Source organism: Bos grunniens, chromosome 25 (genome assembly GCF_055505025.1).
Source record: "Bos grunniens cultivar Pamir isolate PY7600 chromosome 25, Bosgru_T2T1.0, whole genome shotgun sequence".
Classification (NCBI taxonomy): domain Eukaryota; kingdom Metazoa; phylum Chordata; class Mammalia; order Artiodactyla; family Bovidae; genus Bos; species Bos grunniens.
This window is the reverse complement of record NC_141189.1, coordinates 3,188,473-3,202,759: the sequence shown is the minus strand read 5'-3', so window position 1 is coordinate 3,202,759 and position 14,287 is coordinate 3,188,473. Positions and strand designations below refer to the sequence as shown.

At 47.1% G+C, this 14,287-nt stretch overlaps 1 protein-coding gene across 6 annotated transcripts in view; it reads right to left on the bottom strand.

Moving 5' to 3' along the window:
* SDK1 (sidekick cell adhesion molecule 1) overlaps positions 1-14,287 on the bottom strand; it is a 742,921-nt gene that overhangs the window by 118,346 nt on the left and 610,288 nt on the right. For all 6 annotated transcript variants that reach the window (XM_086376792.1, XM_086376793.1, XM_086376794.1 and 3 more), the window contains 2 exons: positions 3,553-3,668; positions 1,139-1,331 (listed from right to left, as the gene is read on the bottom strand). In XM_086376792.1, the coding sequence (XP_086232918.1) occupies positions 1,139-1,331; positions 3,553-3,668 (309 nt within the window). The remainder of the gene's footprint in view (positions 1-1,138; positions 1,332-3,552; positions 3,669-14,287) is intronic.

Below are 14,287 nucleotides of genomic sequence, written 5' to 3'. Positions count from 1 at the left end.
TGTCCTCTGGAAAGTAACACCCAGTGTCCAGTTGGACCTGCTGTGGCTGGAGCTGAGATGCTGCCCTGGGCTCTTCTCTCAATAATGAAATGGAAGAAAATGCCCACATGATGAAGAGCTGCGAGGGGTGCCTGGGGCGCTCTGAGAATTCACCGCCGCCTCCCTCAACTGGGGGTGGGGGGCTTGCCTTCCCACTCGCCTGCAGTCATAAAGGAGTCAGCTGTGTTTCCTTCAGGGCAGTGGAGAAGGGGCCTTCCAGCAAGCAGAGCTCCTCCTCTTCCAGAGCCCCCCCACCCCGAGGCCCCCTGCTCGCCCCTCTGCACACAGGCTCCAACCAGCCTCCTCGCACACGGCGGGGCCAGGGCCCAGCCAGCCTCCTGCTTCTCTGAAGCCCCCTGATCCCAAAGCGACTGCACCCACTTAGGTGGTTTAACTGCCAAGGGCCTCATACTCAGACGCCCCGAGGTAGCACTGATTTCAAGCATTTCCGTCTGTGGTGAGACTGCACGCTTCCGTTACAGCCCCAGCCTTTCCTGGGAGAACACGGTCACAGTTGCTAAGTGCTGGACTCCCAAATCTGCTTCTTCAGGCCCGCTGCTGCCTCGACGTGCGCGGGCCCCGACTGCACCCCGCGTCCCAGCCCTGGACCTGCCTTCCCATTCTGGTCACGGCCGTCACCGCCGCCCCGTCACCCGAGCCGCACTTTGCAGAGTCATCCTGGAGAGTCCCTTCTGCCCACCCCGGCCCTGGGCCCCGCCAGCCCCGGCCCTCTGTAACACGCCTCTGCGTCTCCCCTGTGCTAGCCCCGCGTCCGGGGCACAGGCTCTCATGATTGTCCGCCTTCTCCCCAGACTGCATCACCTTGGTCTCTAGTCCATCACCACAAAACCTCCAGACAGAGCTTTGAAACCACTCGAGCCACAGCCCCACGGGAAGTCGTTCCGCGGTCCCGAATGCCTAGACGGCTCCGACTACGAGTCTTAACTGAGCCGTTGAGATCCCTCTGGTCAGCTCCCAGCTTATTTCTCTAGGGTCACCCGCACCCCATAGATACACGAAGCTAAGCTGGACAGGACAGTGGCCCAAGCCTCTTTGATGACTAAGGGGTCTTGAGGAGACCCTTGGAGAGGGGACTCACTGTCTTCATGCGTCCATATGAGCTGCGGCGTGCTCGGGGGCCCGTCCCCGGGGGTGGTGAAGCACAGAACGGACGTGAAGTAAGCAGTAAACTTCTTCAGGTTGGTGATGTACCCGTGGTGGACTCCGTGGAAGTCTGGGGCAATGGTGACGACAGTGACAGCTTCGGGGACGTCATCTGGCCAAGCCAGAAGCTGGGATGGAACAGGGTGAAAACGAGGTTTAATTTCATGCTTTCAGCCTCAAATCTGCACCAAAATTTTATTTTGTGATAATATGTCTTCGAAGAATGCAAAATCATGATCAAGAAATTTACTATAGTCTACATTTTATAATCTCGCTGAAAAATATGGATTTTAAAAGATATCTCACAGACTACTTGAGTACAAATATGTATATTTATGGGCTTCCCAGGTGGGGCAGCGGTGAAGACTCCGCCTGCCAATGTGAGACAGGCAGGAGACGTGATCCCCGGTCGGGAAGATCCCCTGGAGAAGGACAGGACAATGCACTCCAGCATTCCTGCCCGGAGAATCCCACGGACAGAAGAGCCTGGCGAGCTACAGTCCCCGGGGTCACAAAGAGCTGGACGTGACTGAGCAACTGAGCACGTGTATATTCCTATATGCATTTTATACACGTGTATATAGAATATCTACTGTAACTCACATTGGGAAAAGACACTTCTCAAACTTTCACTTTCTCTTCACTTAAACTTGTTGCAGAACATACATATATTTAACATTAAGAAGTAAAGATGACATTACCTGTTATTTGAATGGATCAGTACAATAAAACATCAATACAAATATTTTTCTGGATGGGCACCTACTCTGACTCAAAAAGAAGTCCTAAGTTCAATGGGAACAGTGTTAATTATTTATAATTTATCTCATGCCGGTTTTCTAAAAATGGATTTGGGGAGACTGATTATGAAAATCGAAGTGTTAGTTGCTCAGTCATGTCCGACTCTTTGCGACCCCATGGACTATGGCCCTTCAGGTTCCTCTCTCCATGGGATTTCCCAGGCAAGAACATTGGAGTGGGTTGCCATTTCCTTCTCTGGGGATCTTCCTGACCCAGGGATCAAACCCGAGTCTCCTGCATTGCAGGCAGATTCTTTACCACCTGAGTCACCAGAAATACAGTATATATACACATTCCAAAGGAAGTTATTTTAATGTTTTGGCACATTACTGTATGAATGTGACTTTTAATTCCTCTGACATCAAACATTTCTAGCACTAACTAGGTCTGAAAATTGACACATCACAGGACAAGGAGCGTATTTATGTAGAGTAAGGTGACAACCAAGCCACTGAATGAACGCCCTGGTCTTGCCAGAAAGATCTTCACTGATCAATATTATTTCAAAGAAACTTCTGTCTGTAGCTACCTCTGGAGGAAAAGAAAAGACAGGACAAATTTCCAACTATGCCTGTCTTTCTAGTGAAAAACAAGTGTTTTAATAAGTTGACTCCAAATGGCGGGGGCGGGGAGTGAACTGCGTTCTGAGGAAATAACACTCTCTGAATCTGAAATTATCAAGTTTTTAAGCAAACTAGGTGGAACCCCTGAGTTGACCTGCTCCTGCACAAGATATGTGAACACATCACACTGTAGATGAAATGAAGGCGGGCTCCCTGCCCCAGCCAGGAGATGCTTATCCAAAAGGAAAGCAGAGCTGTGCTTCTGGAAGCTGCATGCAGGCACAGCTCTGAAGGTCAGAGGCTGGTGCTCAGACCCGGCACAGGGCAGGCAGGAGCGCGTTTTGTGTCTGCTCAGTTCAGGTAGGGGCCCCGAGCCAGCAGGTCTCGGTTCCACACACAGAACTTGTCCTGAAGCAGTGAGGGGGCACCTATTCATCATTACTTGGTAGAAACCTCACTCAGCTGTGCCCCGTGCCCTCTGTTCCGAGTCTGCGCTCCTCAGAGAGACCCCCTTCTGGAAGGAAGCATTTAGGAAGCATTTGGTACGCGTTTGGTAAGCATTTGATTTCAACCTGCCAGGCCGGGTCTCCCACCGGTCATTTTAAATGGACGGCCTTCTCATAGCGTTGCTCAGTCCTAGCGGAACCAGCCTTTTCTGGTTTTTTTTTTTTTTTTTTGGCTGTGCGGGATCTTAGTTCCCCACCCAGGGATTGAACCTGCACCCTTGGCAGTGAAAGTACAGAGCGCTAACCCCTGGACCAGCAGGGAATTCCCAACAACCATCCTCTCGACGACCAGTAATTAGAGTTTATGAGTCAGTATGGCTGGTGATAAGACTGCGGATGAAAGGAGACCCCGCCAAGGTCAACACGTCTGTAATGGATGCCGTGGGTTCCTCACGAAAAGAGGTGCGGGGCCCCTCCCTGATCATACGACCGCGCCGGCGCCGAGACGGCCCCCTCCCTGGCTGTGGCCCCAGGCGTACCTTGTATCCCTGGTTGATGCCGTTGATGAACTGCTGAGGCGGAGGGTTCCACAGGAATTGGATGGTGGTGGAGTTCACGGCTTCCACCTGCACATTCTGCGGGGGCGCGGTCGGCACTGCTCCAGGGCGGGGGCAGCAGGAGGCCGGCAGGAGGCACGGGGGCGGGGAGAGAAGAGACCCTGAGCCGCCGCTCTCGGCTCACCAGCACGCTCAGCGCTGCGAGCCCGGAGGGTGCTGCACGGTTTTGGAAGCGAATCGTGATGTTACAACAGGAAAGAGCTGGGCTACTCCTCACTTTCTGTTGGAGAATTCTTAAAGGCACAGGCAGAAGAGTGGACCAGGTCATCTCAACCCACGGTGAGCCTTTCCTAGGGGGTCCCAAGATAGACAGCAAACAAAAGCTTTCTCTGATTTTTTTTCAGTTAGCCAGTATTTGAGATCAAGGCAAGGTTTGATCTAGGCCTCTGCATCCCCTGTTACATATCATTCTGTTTTCAAGCCCAGTTATCCTTTATATATTAAAAAAAATCCCTTTTCATATGTACTTACTTATCCATTCAGAGGCTAAATTTCTCTTTGTCTGCCATAGAAACCACCATTAAAAAAATTTCCACTTTCCATTTCTTTTATTGAAGAGCTATTGAGCCCAATTATGTGCCTGCCCAGAGCCCTCCAAGGAAGTCACGTTCCTGGGGAGCGGCTCACTTTCAACTTGAATTGCCCCAGGCAGCTCCCTCCAGTGCACACACAGGTGGAGCCTCTGTGCCAGGTGCGTGCGGAAGGCTTCAGGCCAGGGGACACCGCACGAGGGCTGGGAGAAAGGGCAGACCTCCGAGGGTGGAAAGGCCTTGAGAAAAGTGTTCGCTTCGGGGAAAATGGAGTCAGCAAAGGCAAGCGATTATGAGAAGCCTGGTGAGTGGTGAGAGAATGATGGGTGTGGCTGGACATGGGGTTCTGGGGGAGGAAGGGGCTGAGAAGGTGGGCGGTCACTGTGGGGATGGCCCTGGACGCCGGCCGCAGAGGTTGAGAGCGTACACGGAGGGCAGTGGGAAATCAGTGGGCTTCTGGAAATGGCAGAGACAGGACCCGGCCGGCCTCTGAAGGACGGCCTCTGCAGAAGGGGCAGGCCACAGGCTGTGCTGTACAGCTTTCTGCGGGACACATGGGCAGGTCTTGGTTCTTTAGGAGCTTGTTTTAAGGGAAAGACAGCGGATCCCAGAGGATCCTTTGGCTCCAGGAACAGAAACAGAGACACGTGTCTCTTGGCACAGAACACGTGAGAATTCAGTATGGTCCTGTTAAAAATCACCGCAGCTTTCATTACGCTCTTCTTCAGAATCTCACGTCATCCGGCAGAGATGAGAAAAACACACGGTCTCCTAGCCCTCCCCTCCAGACTCCAAGCCGCCCACCTGCTCCCGTCTTCTCCCCCTGCGCTGTCTCTGGCCCCTCCTTCCACACCATACCAGGAAGACTGTCCTGCTCACTTCCCGCTCAGCACCATCCTGAAGTGGTGGACTGCAAACGGCCACAGGCATCACTGAGCCGAGGGTCTGGGCAGCTGGGAAGCACGGCACAGCCATCAAACACGAGGAAAAGCTGAACAAATGAAAAAGTCTTACCCTTTTGTGAGCCCATAAGGAAGCTGAGGCCACCGGGCCACTGTGTCCGAAATACAAGAAAAGAGGGACCCTCCCCCTCTTCTTAAAAAATAGCTTAAAAGTAAAAGAATGGGAAAAAAATACTCGAAAACACTAATTAAGATAAACCTGGTGTCATTACATTAATATCAGAGTAAATATCCTACCAAACAATAAACCGATGATAAACCAGCTCGTGACATGATGATGGCGTGCTCTGTCCCTCAAGAAGACCCAACAATCCTGAATGTGGATGCACAGAGCTTCAGCGTACAGAAGGCAAAACAACAAAACTGACAGTAAAACTACACAAAACTCCCGGGACAGGTGGAGACCTCAACACTCCACCCAAAAAAACAGGCAGGCCAGGTGTCTCAGTAAGGATCTCCGAGGCCAGAGCAACACCACACAGAATCTGACCCACACGATATTTACGTAGAAATCTACCCAAGGGCAACAGACTACACATTCTTCTCAAGCACATGTGGAACTTAACCGAGATGGACACATTTGAAATATATATGTCATGCAACACAAGTCTAAACAAGTTAAAAATAACTGAAATCACAAAAAGTGTCTTTTATGACTCAACAGGATTAAACTTGAAATTAACAACAGAAAGATATGTGGAGAGTCCCTAAAAACTTGTAAATTAAGGAACACACTTCAAAGTAACCCATGAGTTAAAGATGAAATCACCTGGAAAATTAGAAAGCATTTTTAGTTTAATAAAAGGGAAAAACACAACATACCAAAATTTGGGGATTCAAAAGTGCTGGATCATCAAAAAAGCAAGAGTTCCAGAAAAATATCTACTTCTGCTTTATTGACTATGCCAAAGCCTTTGACTGTGGATCACAACAAAATGTGGAAAATTCTTCAAGAGACGGGAATACCAGAACACCTGACCTGCCTCTGAGAAACCTGTATGCAGATTAAGAAGCAACAGTTAGAACTGGACATGAAACAACGGACTGGTTCCAAATAGGAAAAGGAGTACATCAAGGCTGTATATTGTCACCCTGCTTATTTAACTTATATGCAGAGTACATCATGAGAAACGCTGGGCTGGAGGAAGCATATGCTGGAATCAAGATTGCAGGGAGAAATATCAATAACGTCAGATATGCAGATGACACCACCCTTATGGCAGAAAGTGAAGAAGAACTAAAGAGACTCTTGATGAAAGTGAAAGAGGAGAGTGAAAAAGTTAGCTTAAAACTCAACATTCAAAAAACTAAGATCATGGCATCTGGTCCCATCACTTCATGGCAAATAAATGGGGAAACAATGGAAACAGTAAGAGATTTTTTTTTTTTTTTTGGGGGGCTCCAAAATCACTGAAGATGGTGACTGTAGCAATGAAATTAAAAGACGCTTGCTCCTTGGAAGAAAAGCTATGACCAACCTAGACAGCATATTAAAAAGCAGAGACATTACTTTGCGTACAAAGGTCTGTCTAGTCAAAGCTATGGTTTTTCCAGTAGTCATGTATGGACATGAGAGTTGGACTATAAAGAAAGCTGAGTGCCAAAAGACTGATGCTTTTGAACTGTGGTGTTGGAGAAGACTCTTGAGAGTCCCTTAGACTGCAAGGAGATCCAACCAGTCCATCCTAAAGGACATCAGTCCTGAATATTCATTGGAAGGACTGATGCTGAAACTGAAGTTCCAATACTTTGACCGCCTGATGTGAAGAACTGACTCATTGGAAAAGACCCTGATGCTGGGAAAGAGTGAAGGCAGGAGGAGAGGGGACAACAGAGGATGAGATGGTTGGATGGCATCACCGACTCAATGGAAATGAGTTTGAGAAAGCTCCGGGAGTTGGTGATGGGTAGGGAAGCCTGGCATGCTGCAGTCCATGGGGTTGCAAAGAGTTGGACATGACTGAGCAACTGAACTGAACTGAATAAATAGCCTTTAGATGTTTATATTAGAATCTAAACTTCAACTGTAAGAACCTATAAAAGTAAATTAAAAAAGAAGGAAAATAGTGAAAAAAAATACCAGAAATCAGTGAAATAAAAATAAACAATAATAGAAAAAAAAACAATGATTCCAAAAGCTGTTCTTTTAAAAATCAGTAAACTTCTAGCCAGACTGATAAAAAATAAATAGAAATTGCAAATTACCAACATCACCAATAACAGGAGACACCTCTATAAACTCTACTGATGCTAAAAGAATAAAAGGACATTTTGAGTATCTTTATGCTCATTAACGGAGAAGGCAATGGCACCCCACTCCAGTACTCCTGCCTGGAAAATCCCATGGATGGAGGAGCCTGGAAGGCTGCAGTCCATGGGGTTGCTGAGGGTCCGACAAGACTGAACGACTTCACTTTCACTTTTCACTTTCAAGGAAATGGCAACCCACTCCAGTGTTCTTGCCTGGAGAATCCCAGGGACGGGGGAGCCTGGTGGGCTGCCGTCTATGGGGTCGCACAGAGTCGGACATGACTGAAGTGACTTAGCAGTATGCTCATTAATTCAACAACTTAGATGAAATGAACAAATGTCTTTAAAGAAACACACTTCCAATCTACTCCAGAAGAACTAGATGACCTGAGTAGTCAAATAGCTATCAAATATTTGAATATAAAATTAAACACTTCCAAAAAACAAAACTCTTTCAATGGTTAATTTTACTAAGCATTTGAAGAAGAAGGAAATAAAAGACATTCTAAAGCATTAAGCTGACACCAAAATCAGAAAAAGGTGCTGAACATAAAAAGAAAGAAAAGTAGACTATAGGCCTGAGAACATAGATGCAAAATCCTTAATAAAATATTAGAAAAATCAAATTTAAAAATATGTAAAAATCACAATTTATCCTAATTCAAGTAGGGTTTATCTTACAAACACAAGGCTGGTTCAACATTTGAATATTCATCAGGGTAATTTGCCATTATCAATAGAATTTAGAAAACATGATCATCTTAATCGTTTTAGAAAATCGTTTAACAAAATTGAACCTCCAATAGTGATTAAAGGAAAAGTGAAAGGGAAAGTCGCTCAGTCATGTCCACCTCTTTGCGATCCCATGGACTCCATAGAATTCTCCAGGTCAGAATACTGGAGTGGGTAGTCTTTCCCTTCTCTGGGGGATCTTCTCAACCTAGGGATCGAAGCCAGGTCGCCCGCATTGTAGGCGGATTCTTTACCAGCTGAGCCATAAGAGAAGCCCAAGAATACTGGAGTGGGTAGCCCACCCCTTCTCCAGTGGATCTTCCTGACCCAGGAATCGAACCAGGGTGTCCTGCATTGCAGGCAGATGATTTACCGACTGAGCTACCAGATTAAAGGAAAAACAACTCTCAAAGTAGGAATTAAAAGGAGCTTACTAAACTTGCTAAGCACGCATGCCGCATGCTAAGGCTCTTCAGTCGTGTCCGACTCTGCGACCCCATGGACTGTAGCCCGCCAGACTCCTTTGTTCATGGGATTCTCCAGGCACGAATACTGGGTGGGTCACCATGCCTTCCTCCAGGGGATCTTCCCAACCCAGGGATCGAACCTGCGTCTCTTAATGTTGCCTGCACTGGCAGGCGGGTTCCTTACCACTAACGCCACCTGGGAAGCCCAGGCTTGCCAACAGGCGTCTGTAAAACACCTACAATGAACATTTTATTTAAGATGAAAGACGGAATGCCTTCCCCTAAGATGAGCAGCAAAGCAAAGCTGTCTTTCTTACCACTCCTATCCTGGAAGGCCAAGCTGGAGCAGTAATGCAGGAAAAGGAACGGAGGGCATACAGATCGAAAAGGAAAACAAAGCCAAAAAGCCTCTCTATTCATTGACAGTATTACTCTCCGTGTAGGAAATCCCCGCGTTTACTCAGAACCGAGATTAGCAAGATCACAGGATACAAGATCAAAATATTTTGAAACACAAGCTATGGAGAACTGGAAACTGAAATTAAGAATTCAGTATCAGTTACATGGCAGTTAAAACATGAAATAGATATAAATTTAACAAATATAGGCAAGATCTGTATGCTGAAAATTGATGAAAGAAATAGAAAACTCTTGAGAGTCCCTTGAGCAGCAAGGAAGGAGATCAAACCAGTCAATAAAGGAAATCAACTCTGAATATTCATTAGAAGGACTGGTGCTGAAGCTGAAGCTCCAATACTTTGGCCACATGATGCAAAGAGCTGACTCACTGGAAAAGACCCTGATGCTGGGAAAGACTGAGGGCAGGAGGAGAAGGGGACGACAGAGGATGGTTAGATATCACCGACTCCATGGACGTGAGTTTGAGTGAACTCTGGGAGACAGTGAGGGCAGAGGAGACTGGCATGTTGTAGTCCACGGGGTCGCAAAGAGCTGGACACAACTGAGCGACTGAACAACAACAGCAGCAAACTGGACACACCTCCAAAGCCCTTCAGTGGCTGGAGAGGAAAACCAAACCGGCCCATCCACGGGATGGACTGTGGCCCGCGGTGAAAGGGGAGGAGCCGCTCACTCTTGCCAATGACGCGGACGGCCTTAGTGCCAGACACGGGGAAGGGCCAGACGCAGCCATGGCATGCTGGCTTTTCCCATTTCTATGATTCCTGTGAAAGGGAAAGCTAGAGGAGGGGAAACAAGAACCGTGCCAAGGGCGGGGGTGGGGCAGAGCTCTGCGCTCAAGGTAAGTAAGTTATATACCTCAGTAAATCTGACTTTAAAAAGGCTGCAGAAACCTTGATGCCTTTTCTCATGTAGAGGTGGTGTCTGAGGCAAGCGGTGTTTGAGGCACTTCAGTGCAGACTCTGTGACTGTTCTGACCAAGAGAATATGACCCAGGCCTTAATAAACTAGAAGCTTCCACGCCTTATCTCTAGAACCGTCCTTTCTGGAAGTCCTGAGAGGAGAAAGGAGTCTGCTGTCCCTGTGGCCACCATGCTGGACTGGCTGGGTGTGGTGCCCGGGGGGGCAGCCCCAGGGTGCCCAGCCTGATGGCCTTCCGGTCAAGGCACCCACACTAGAGGGAACCCCTCTCCGCTCTCCTGACCCTCAGCCGCCAGCCCAAGGTACCTCCCCTCCGGATCCCGTTCCCAGCCTGTAAAATCACGAGATACGGTACGACGGCGCTGCCTGCAAGCTCCAGGTTTATTCTGTGGCAACGGGTCACCCGGACAATCTCCCCGCATAAGAGAGCAGGGAAGGGGGTGGGAGGGGAAATAAGGCGGGAAAGAACTGAAAGGGGCCGTGACTTCTCGGAGAGCCCACGTCCTCATTCTTTGCAGGCTTAGTTCTGGGATTTCCTTTCCAATTACTGACTCTGAAGTTCCATAAAATTTTCTAGTCAAATGTGGTTATATTCTCTAAAGTAAGACCACACCGATCGAACACGTCAAGAAAATGGCATTTTGCATGAACTAAATGAGCAATAGTTCCTGCTGTTCCTTTCTTTGCTTTGTGTCACGTAACAGCCACGCTGAGAGGCCCTCTCTCCATCGGGTCAGTGCCTCCCTGCCTTCCCCGCCCCGGGGCCCAGATACCAGGCGTCCAGGCCTGGCTGACCCAGTTAAGAAGGCAAGCTCCCTTCTCCTCACGTCACAGCTCACAATGCTCCTCAGCTCTCTTCTGCTCTCACATCCTTGAGCATCTCTTTCTCCTAATTACTGTCATCAGAAGTGACTCACAAATTTGTGGACAATGGGATTAAAAATTCCCTCAAGTGAGAAAAAGACCTACAGCCCATAAATCCTTCTTGACAGAGCTTCAAATAAAGAAGCTGCTATGGCAGAAAGGTCTTAATTACGGGGGAGGGTTACCTAACCCCAGCCTTCCAGGAAAGGCAGGGCTCAGCCCCTGAAGAGCCGCTGCTCAGCAGGACGGTGGAGGCCCACGCGTCCACAGCTGGGCTCCGTCTGCACACGGAGGATCCTCCTGGGAAGCTGTGGCCTCCTGCTGCCCTAGTGAGGCCTCCAGGGGCATTCTCTCCCCAGATAATTAGCACCTGAAGTGCCATTCTTTCTAAGCCTCAAACTGCAGGCCGTGAAGAGACCTGGTGAAGTGACAGGGGTTATGCCTTTCTGTGATTTTTACTGCTCAAAAAAAAAAAAGATCCATTTTCACCAGATAATTCCCCCTAGACCCCAGTGAGGACACATGACCTGGGTTCCCTGGACACTGCCTCAGCTTTCATAGTTAAGGACAAGGAGCCCTGTGCGGAAGCCCCCAACGCTCTGGGGCACCGAACAGCCAGGTTGTGTGAATGGAGAGCCGCACGAGTGGCTTCAGACACAGAGGTCCTCTTCCTTCGGGAAACATTTGCAAGTTGATAACACAAAGGCCCTTCCTGGTTGCTGAGGATGGATTTCTTGGGGTGGCCAGTAGAGGGCGGAGTGGGGGTACAGTGGTCCAGTCAGGTGCCGCCGCTGAGGTCCGCCTGGGCCAGGAGACCTGTCTGCGTTTCACTGTAGTAAACCACTCTTTATGGCCACTCAAAAACATACAACTGTTGAAATTACATTTGAAAACTACGCATGCACATTATATACATTGCTGAAGTGTGTGTGCCTAGCCATACCTAGCTCTTTGTGAACCCATGGACTGCAGCCCACCAGGCTCCTCTGTCTATGGAATTTTCCAGGCAAGAATACTGGAGTGGGTTGCCACTTGCTCCTCCAGGGGATCTTCCCGACCCAGGGATCGACCCGGCGTCTCTTACAGCTCCGCATTGGCAAGTGGATTTTTTTTTTTTTACCACTAAGTCACATGAGTATTGAAAAATAACAACCCACATGAGTAAGCCAACGCATTAGAAAGGTCTACAGGGTTTTGACAGTTTCAAATACTTTACTTTTGAGATATTCTGGATAAGATAGTATATAACTAATTGTTATGAATTTTTCAGAATTTAATCCTTAATTAAATAAAAAGGGAAATATCAATATTGGTTACTGCATGCTTCTTTTTTTTCTGATTTTTTTAATCCGATTTATTTGAAAATTTTAAGAATTTGTTCAACCACAACTTTTTGAAAAGTTGATTTCTGAAGTTACTACATACATACAGTCTGCTTTATTATTCTTTATATTTAAACATGTGTTGCTGCTGCTCAGCTGCCAAATTATATCCAGCTCTTTGCAACCCCACACACTGCAGCAAGCCAGGCTTCCCTGTCCCTCACCATCTTCCTGAGTTTGCCCAAGTGCATGTCTGTTGAATCGGTGATGCCATTCAACCACCTTATCCTCTGTTGCCCTCTTCTTCTGACTCAATCTTTCTCAGCATCACGGTCTTTTCAGTGAGTCGGCTCTTGGCATCAGGTGGCCAATGTACTGGAACTTTAGCTTCAGCATGGGTCCTTCCAAAGAGTATTCAGGGTTGATTTCCTTTAAGATTGACTGGTTTGATCTGGCTTTTCGAGGGACTCTCAAGAGTCTTCTCCAACACCACAGTTTGAAAGCATCAGTTCTTCAGTGCTCCACCTTCTTTATCATCCAGCTCTCACATCTGTACATGACCACTGGAAAGACCAGAGCCTTGACTAGACGGACCCCTGTCGGCAGGGATGTCTCTGCTTTTCAACACACTGTCTAGGTTTGCCATAGCTTTCCTTATCAGATGGTGAATCGAACAAAACCCAAGACTCTATAGTCCCAGCTGTTTTTCACTTTGTGAAGCAATGGGATCAGAATACCACTTTGACAAAAGAATTCTTCTGAGGGGTTAAAGCCGGTGCTGTGCATCAGTGCTCATCAACCTGCGATGGAAGTGATCTGGATTTAATGATCTGGACTGGGCTCATCGCTGTGTCATCTGACATGCCATCCATTTATTTTCTAACAGTATTATTCGTAACAGAACTTTCCTATTTTAATTTTAAACTGAAGTCTACCAGCTGTCCAAGAGTTTCTGTAAGAGTTTGTGAACAAAGTGTTATTATTATCATTGTTGTTAATGTTTTTAGTGAATGGGTCTCACTTTGAAGGTCTGTTGAAGGAAAAGCTATTGGCACCAAAAATGGCCATTAATGACACTCTTTAGCACCTGACTGGAGGCACAGAGAACTCCCCAGACCATCTATACGAACGTGTACGAGTGATATGCAATCAGTTTTATAATTCTAAAGGAATCAGCATTTGAATGCTAAAGAAACTATTATTAAGATGGGCAGCAGTATCTGTGTAGATATATACAAATGCCCATTATTTTAAAATACTTTCTGTGAGAAATATGTGATCAGATTCCAAATCCAGTCACATTATCACAAAAACTTTGACATTACACGTTTGTAATGTCAAAATGAAAGGAAGGACTGTTAACTTAGGGCAATACTGCCCCCTTAAAGTACAACTCAAAGAGGGCGAATTGTCTCCATTCTGGTTAACAGTAAGACAGAAGTTTCTCTTCACTGGGGAAAAAGCGATAAATAGTCTTCAGGCACTCATGACCACCTACCTGTGCAAATGCTCTCTTGTTAATGGGTACCTTCAAATCCTTGAAGAGGTTATAATTAGAAGTCTTGATGGTATCTGAATGGCACCATCTTGAGAATAAAACCACATATTGAATAAGTTGTGTTCACCCACTGAGGTCAAGTTTCTCACTCAAAATTTTGAGATTTTGATTGGAAAGTTTTATACAAATACAGCATGTAAAAGTTCCCCTAGCATTCTCCAAAGTTGATCAGTGTGGCTCTGAAAATACACACTGTTACGAATCCATGGACTGAAATGTATTTGGAACACTTCAATTCGTTGCAGTTATTATGACTGATTTTCACATTATCCCATCTTTAACGAGTGGGAGCCTCTTCAAGGTGGCTCAGGGGTCTTCTTGACAAGCTCTCACTGGGGTTTGATAAGCTTCCTCACTTTTTGGAATTATATATTACATTACATTATATTATTTACCGCCTGCTCCTGACCTGGAATCCCCCATTCAGCCAGGAAAGCCTGTTTATTTGGGGGTTACTGAGAAACTCTGTGCTACTAGGATGGTTCTCATTTCCAGGCCTTTTTACAAGAAATTCTTCCTTCCTTTGAGGATAAAATCATCATACTTCCAATTCCAATTTAGGGTTTCAACTTTGCCAAAAATCTCGGTTCCCAGTGACAGCCACACAGTGGTCACTCGCTTTATCTCACAG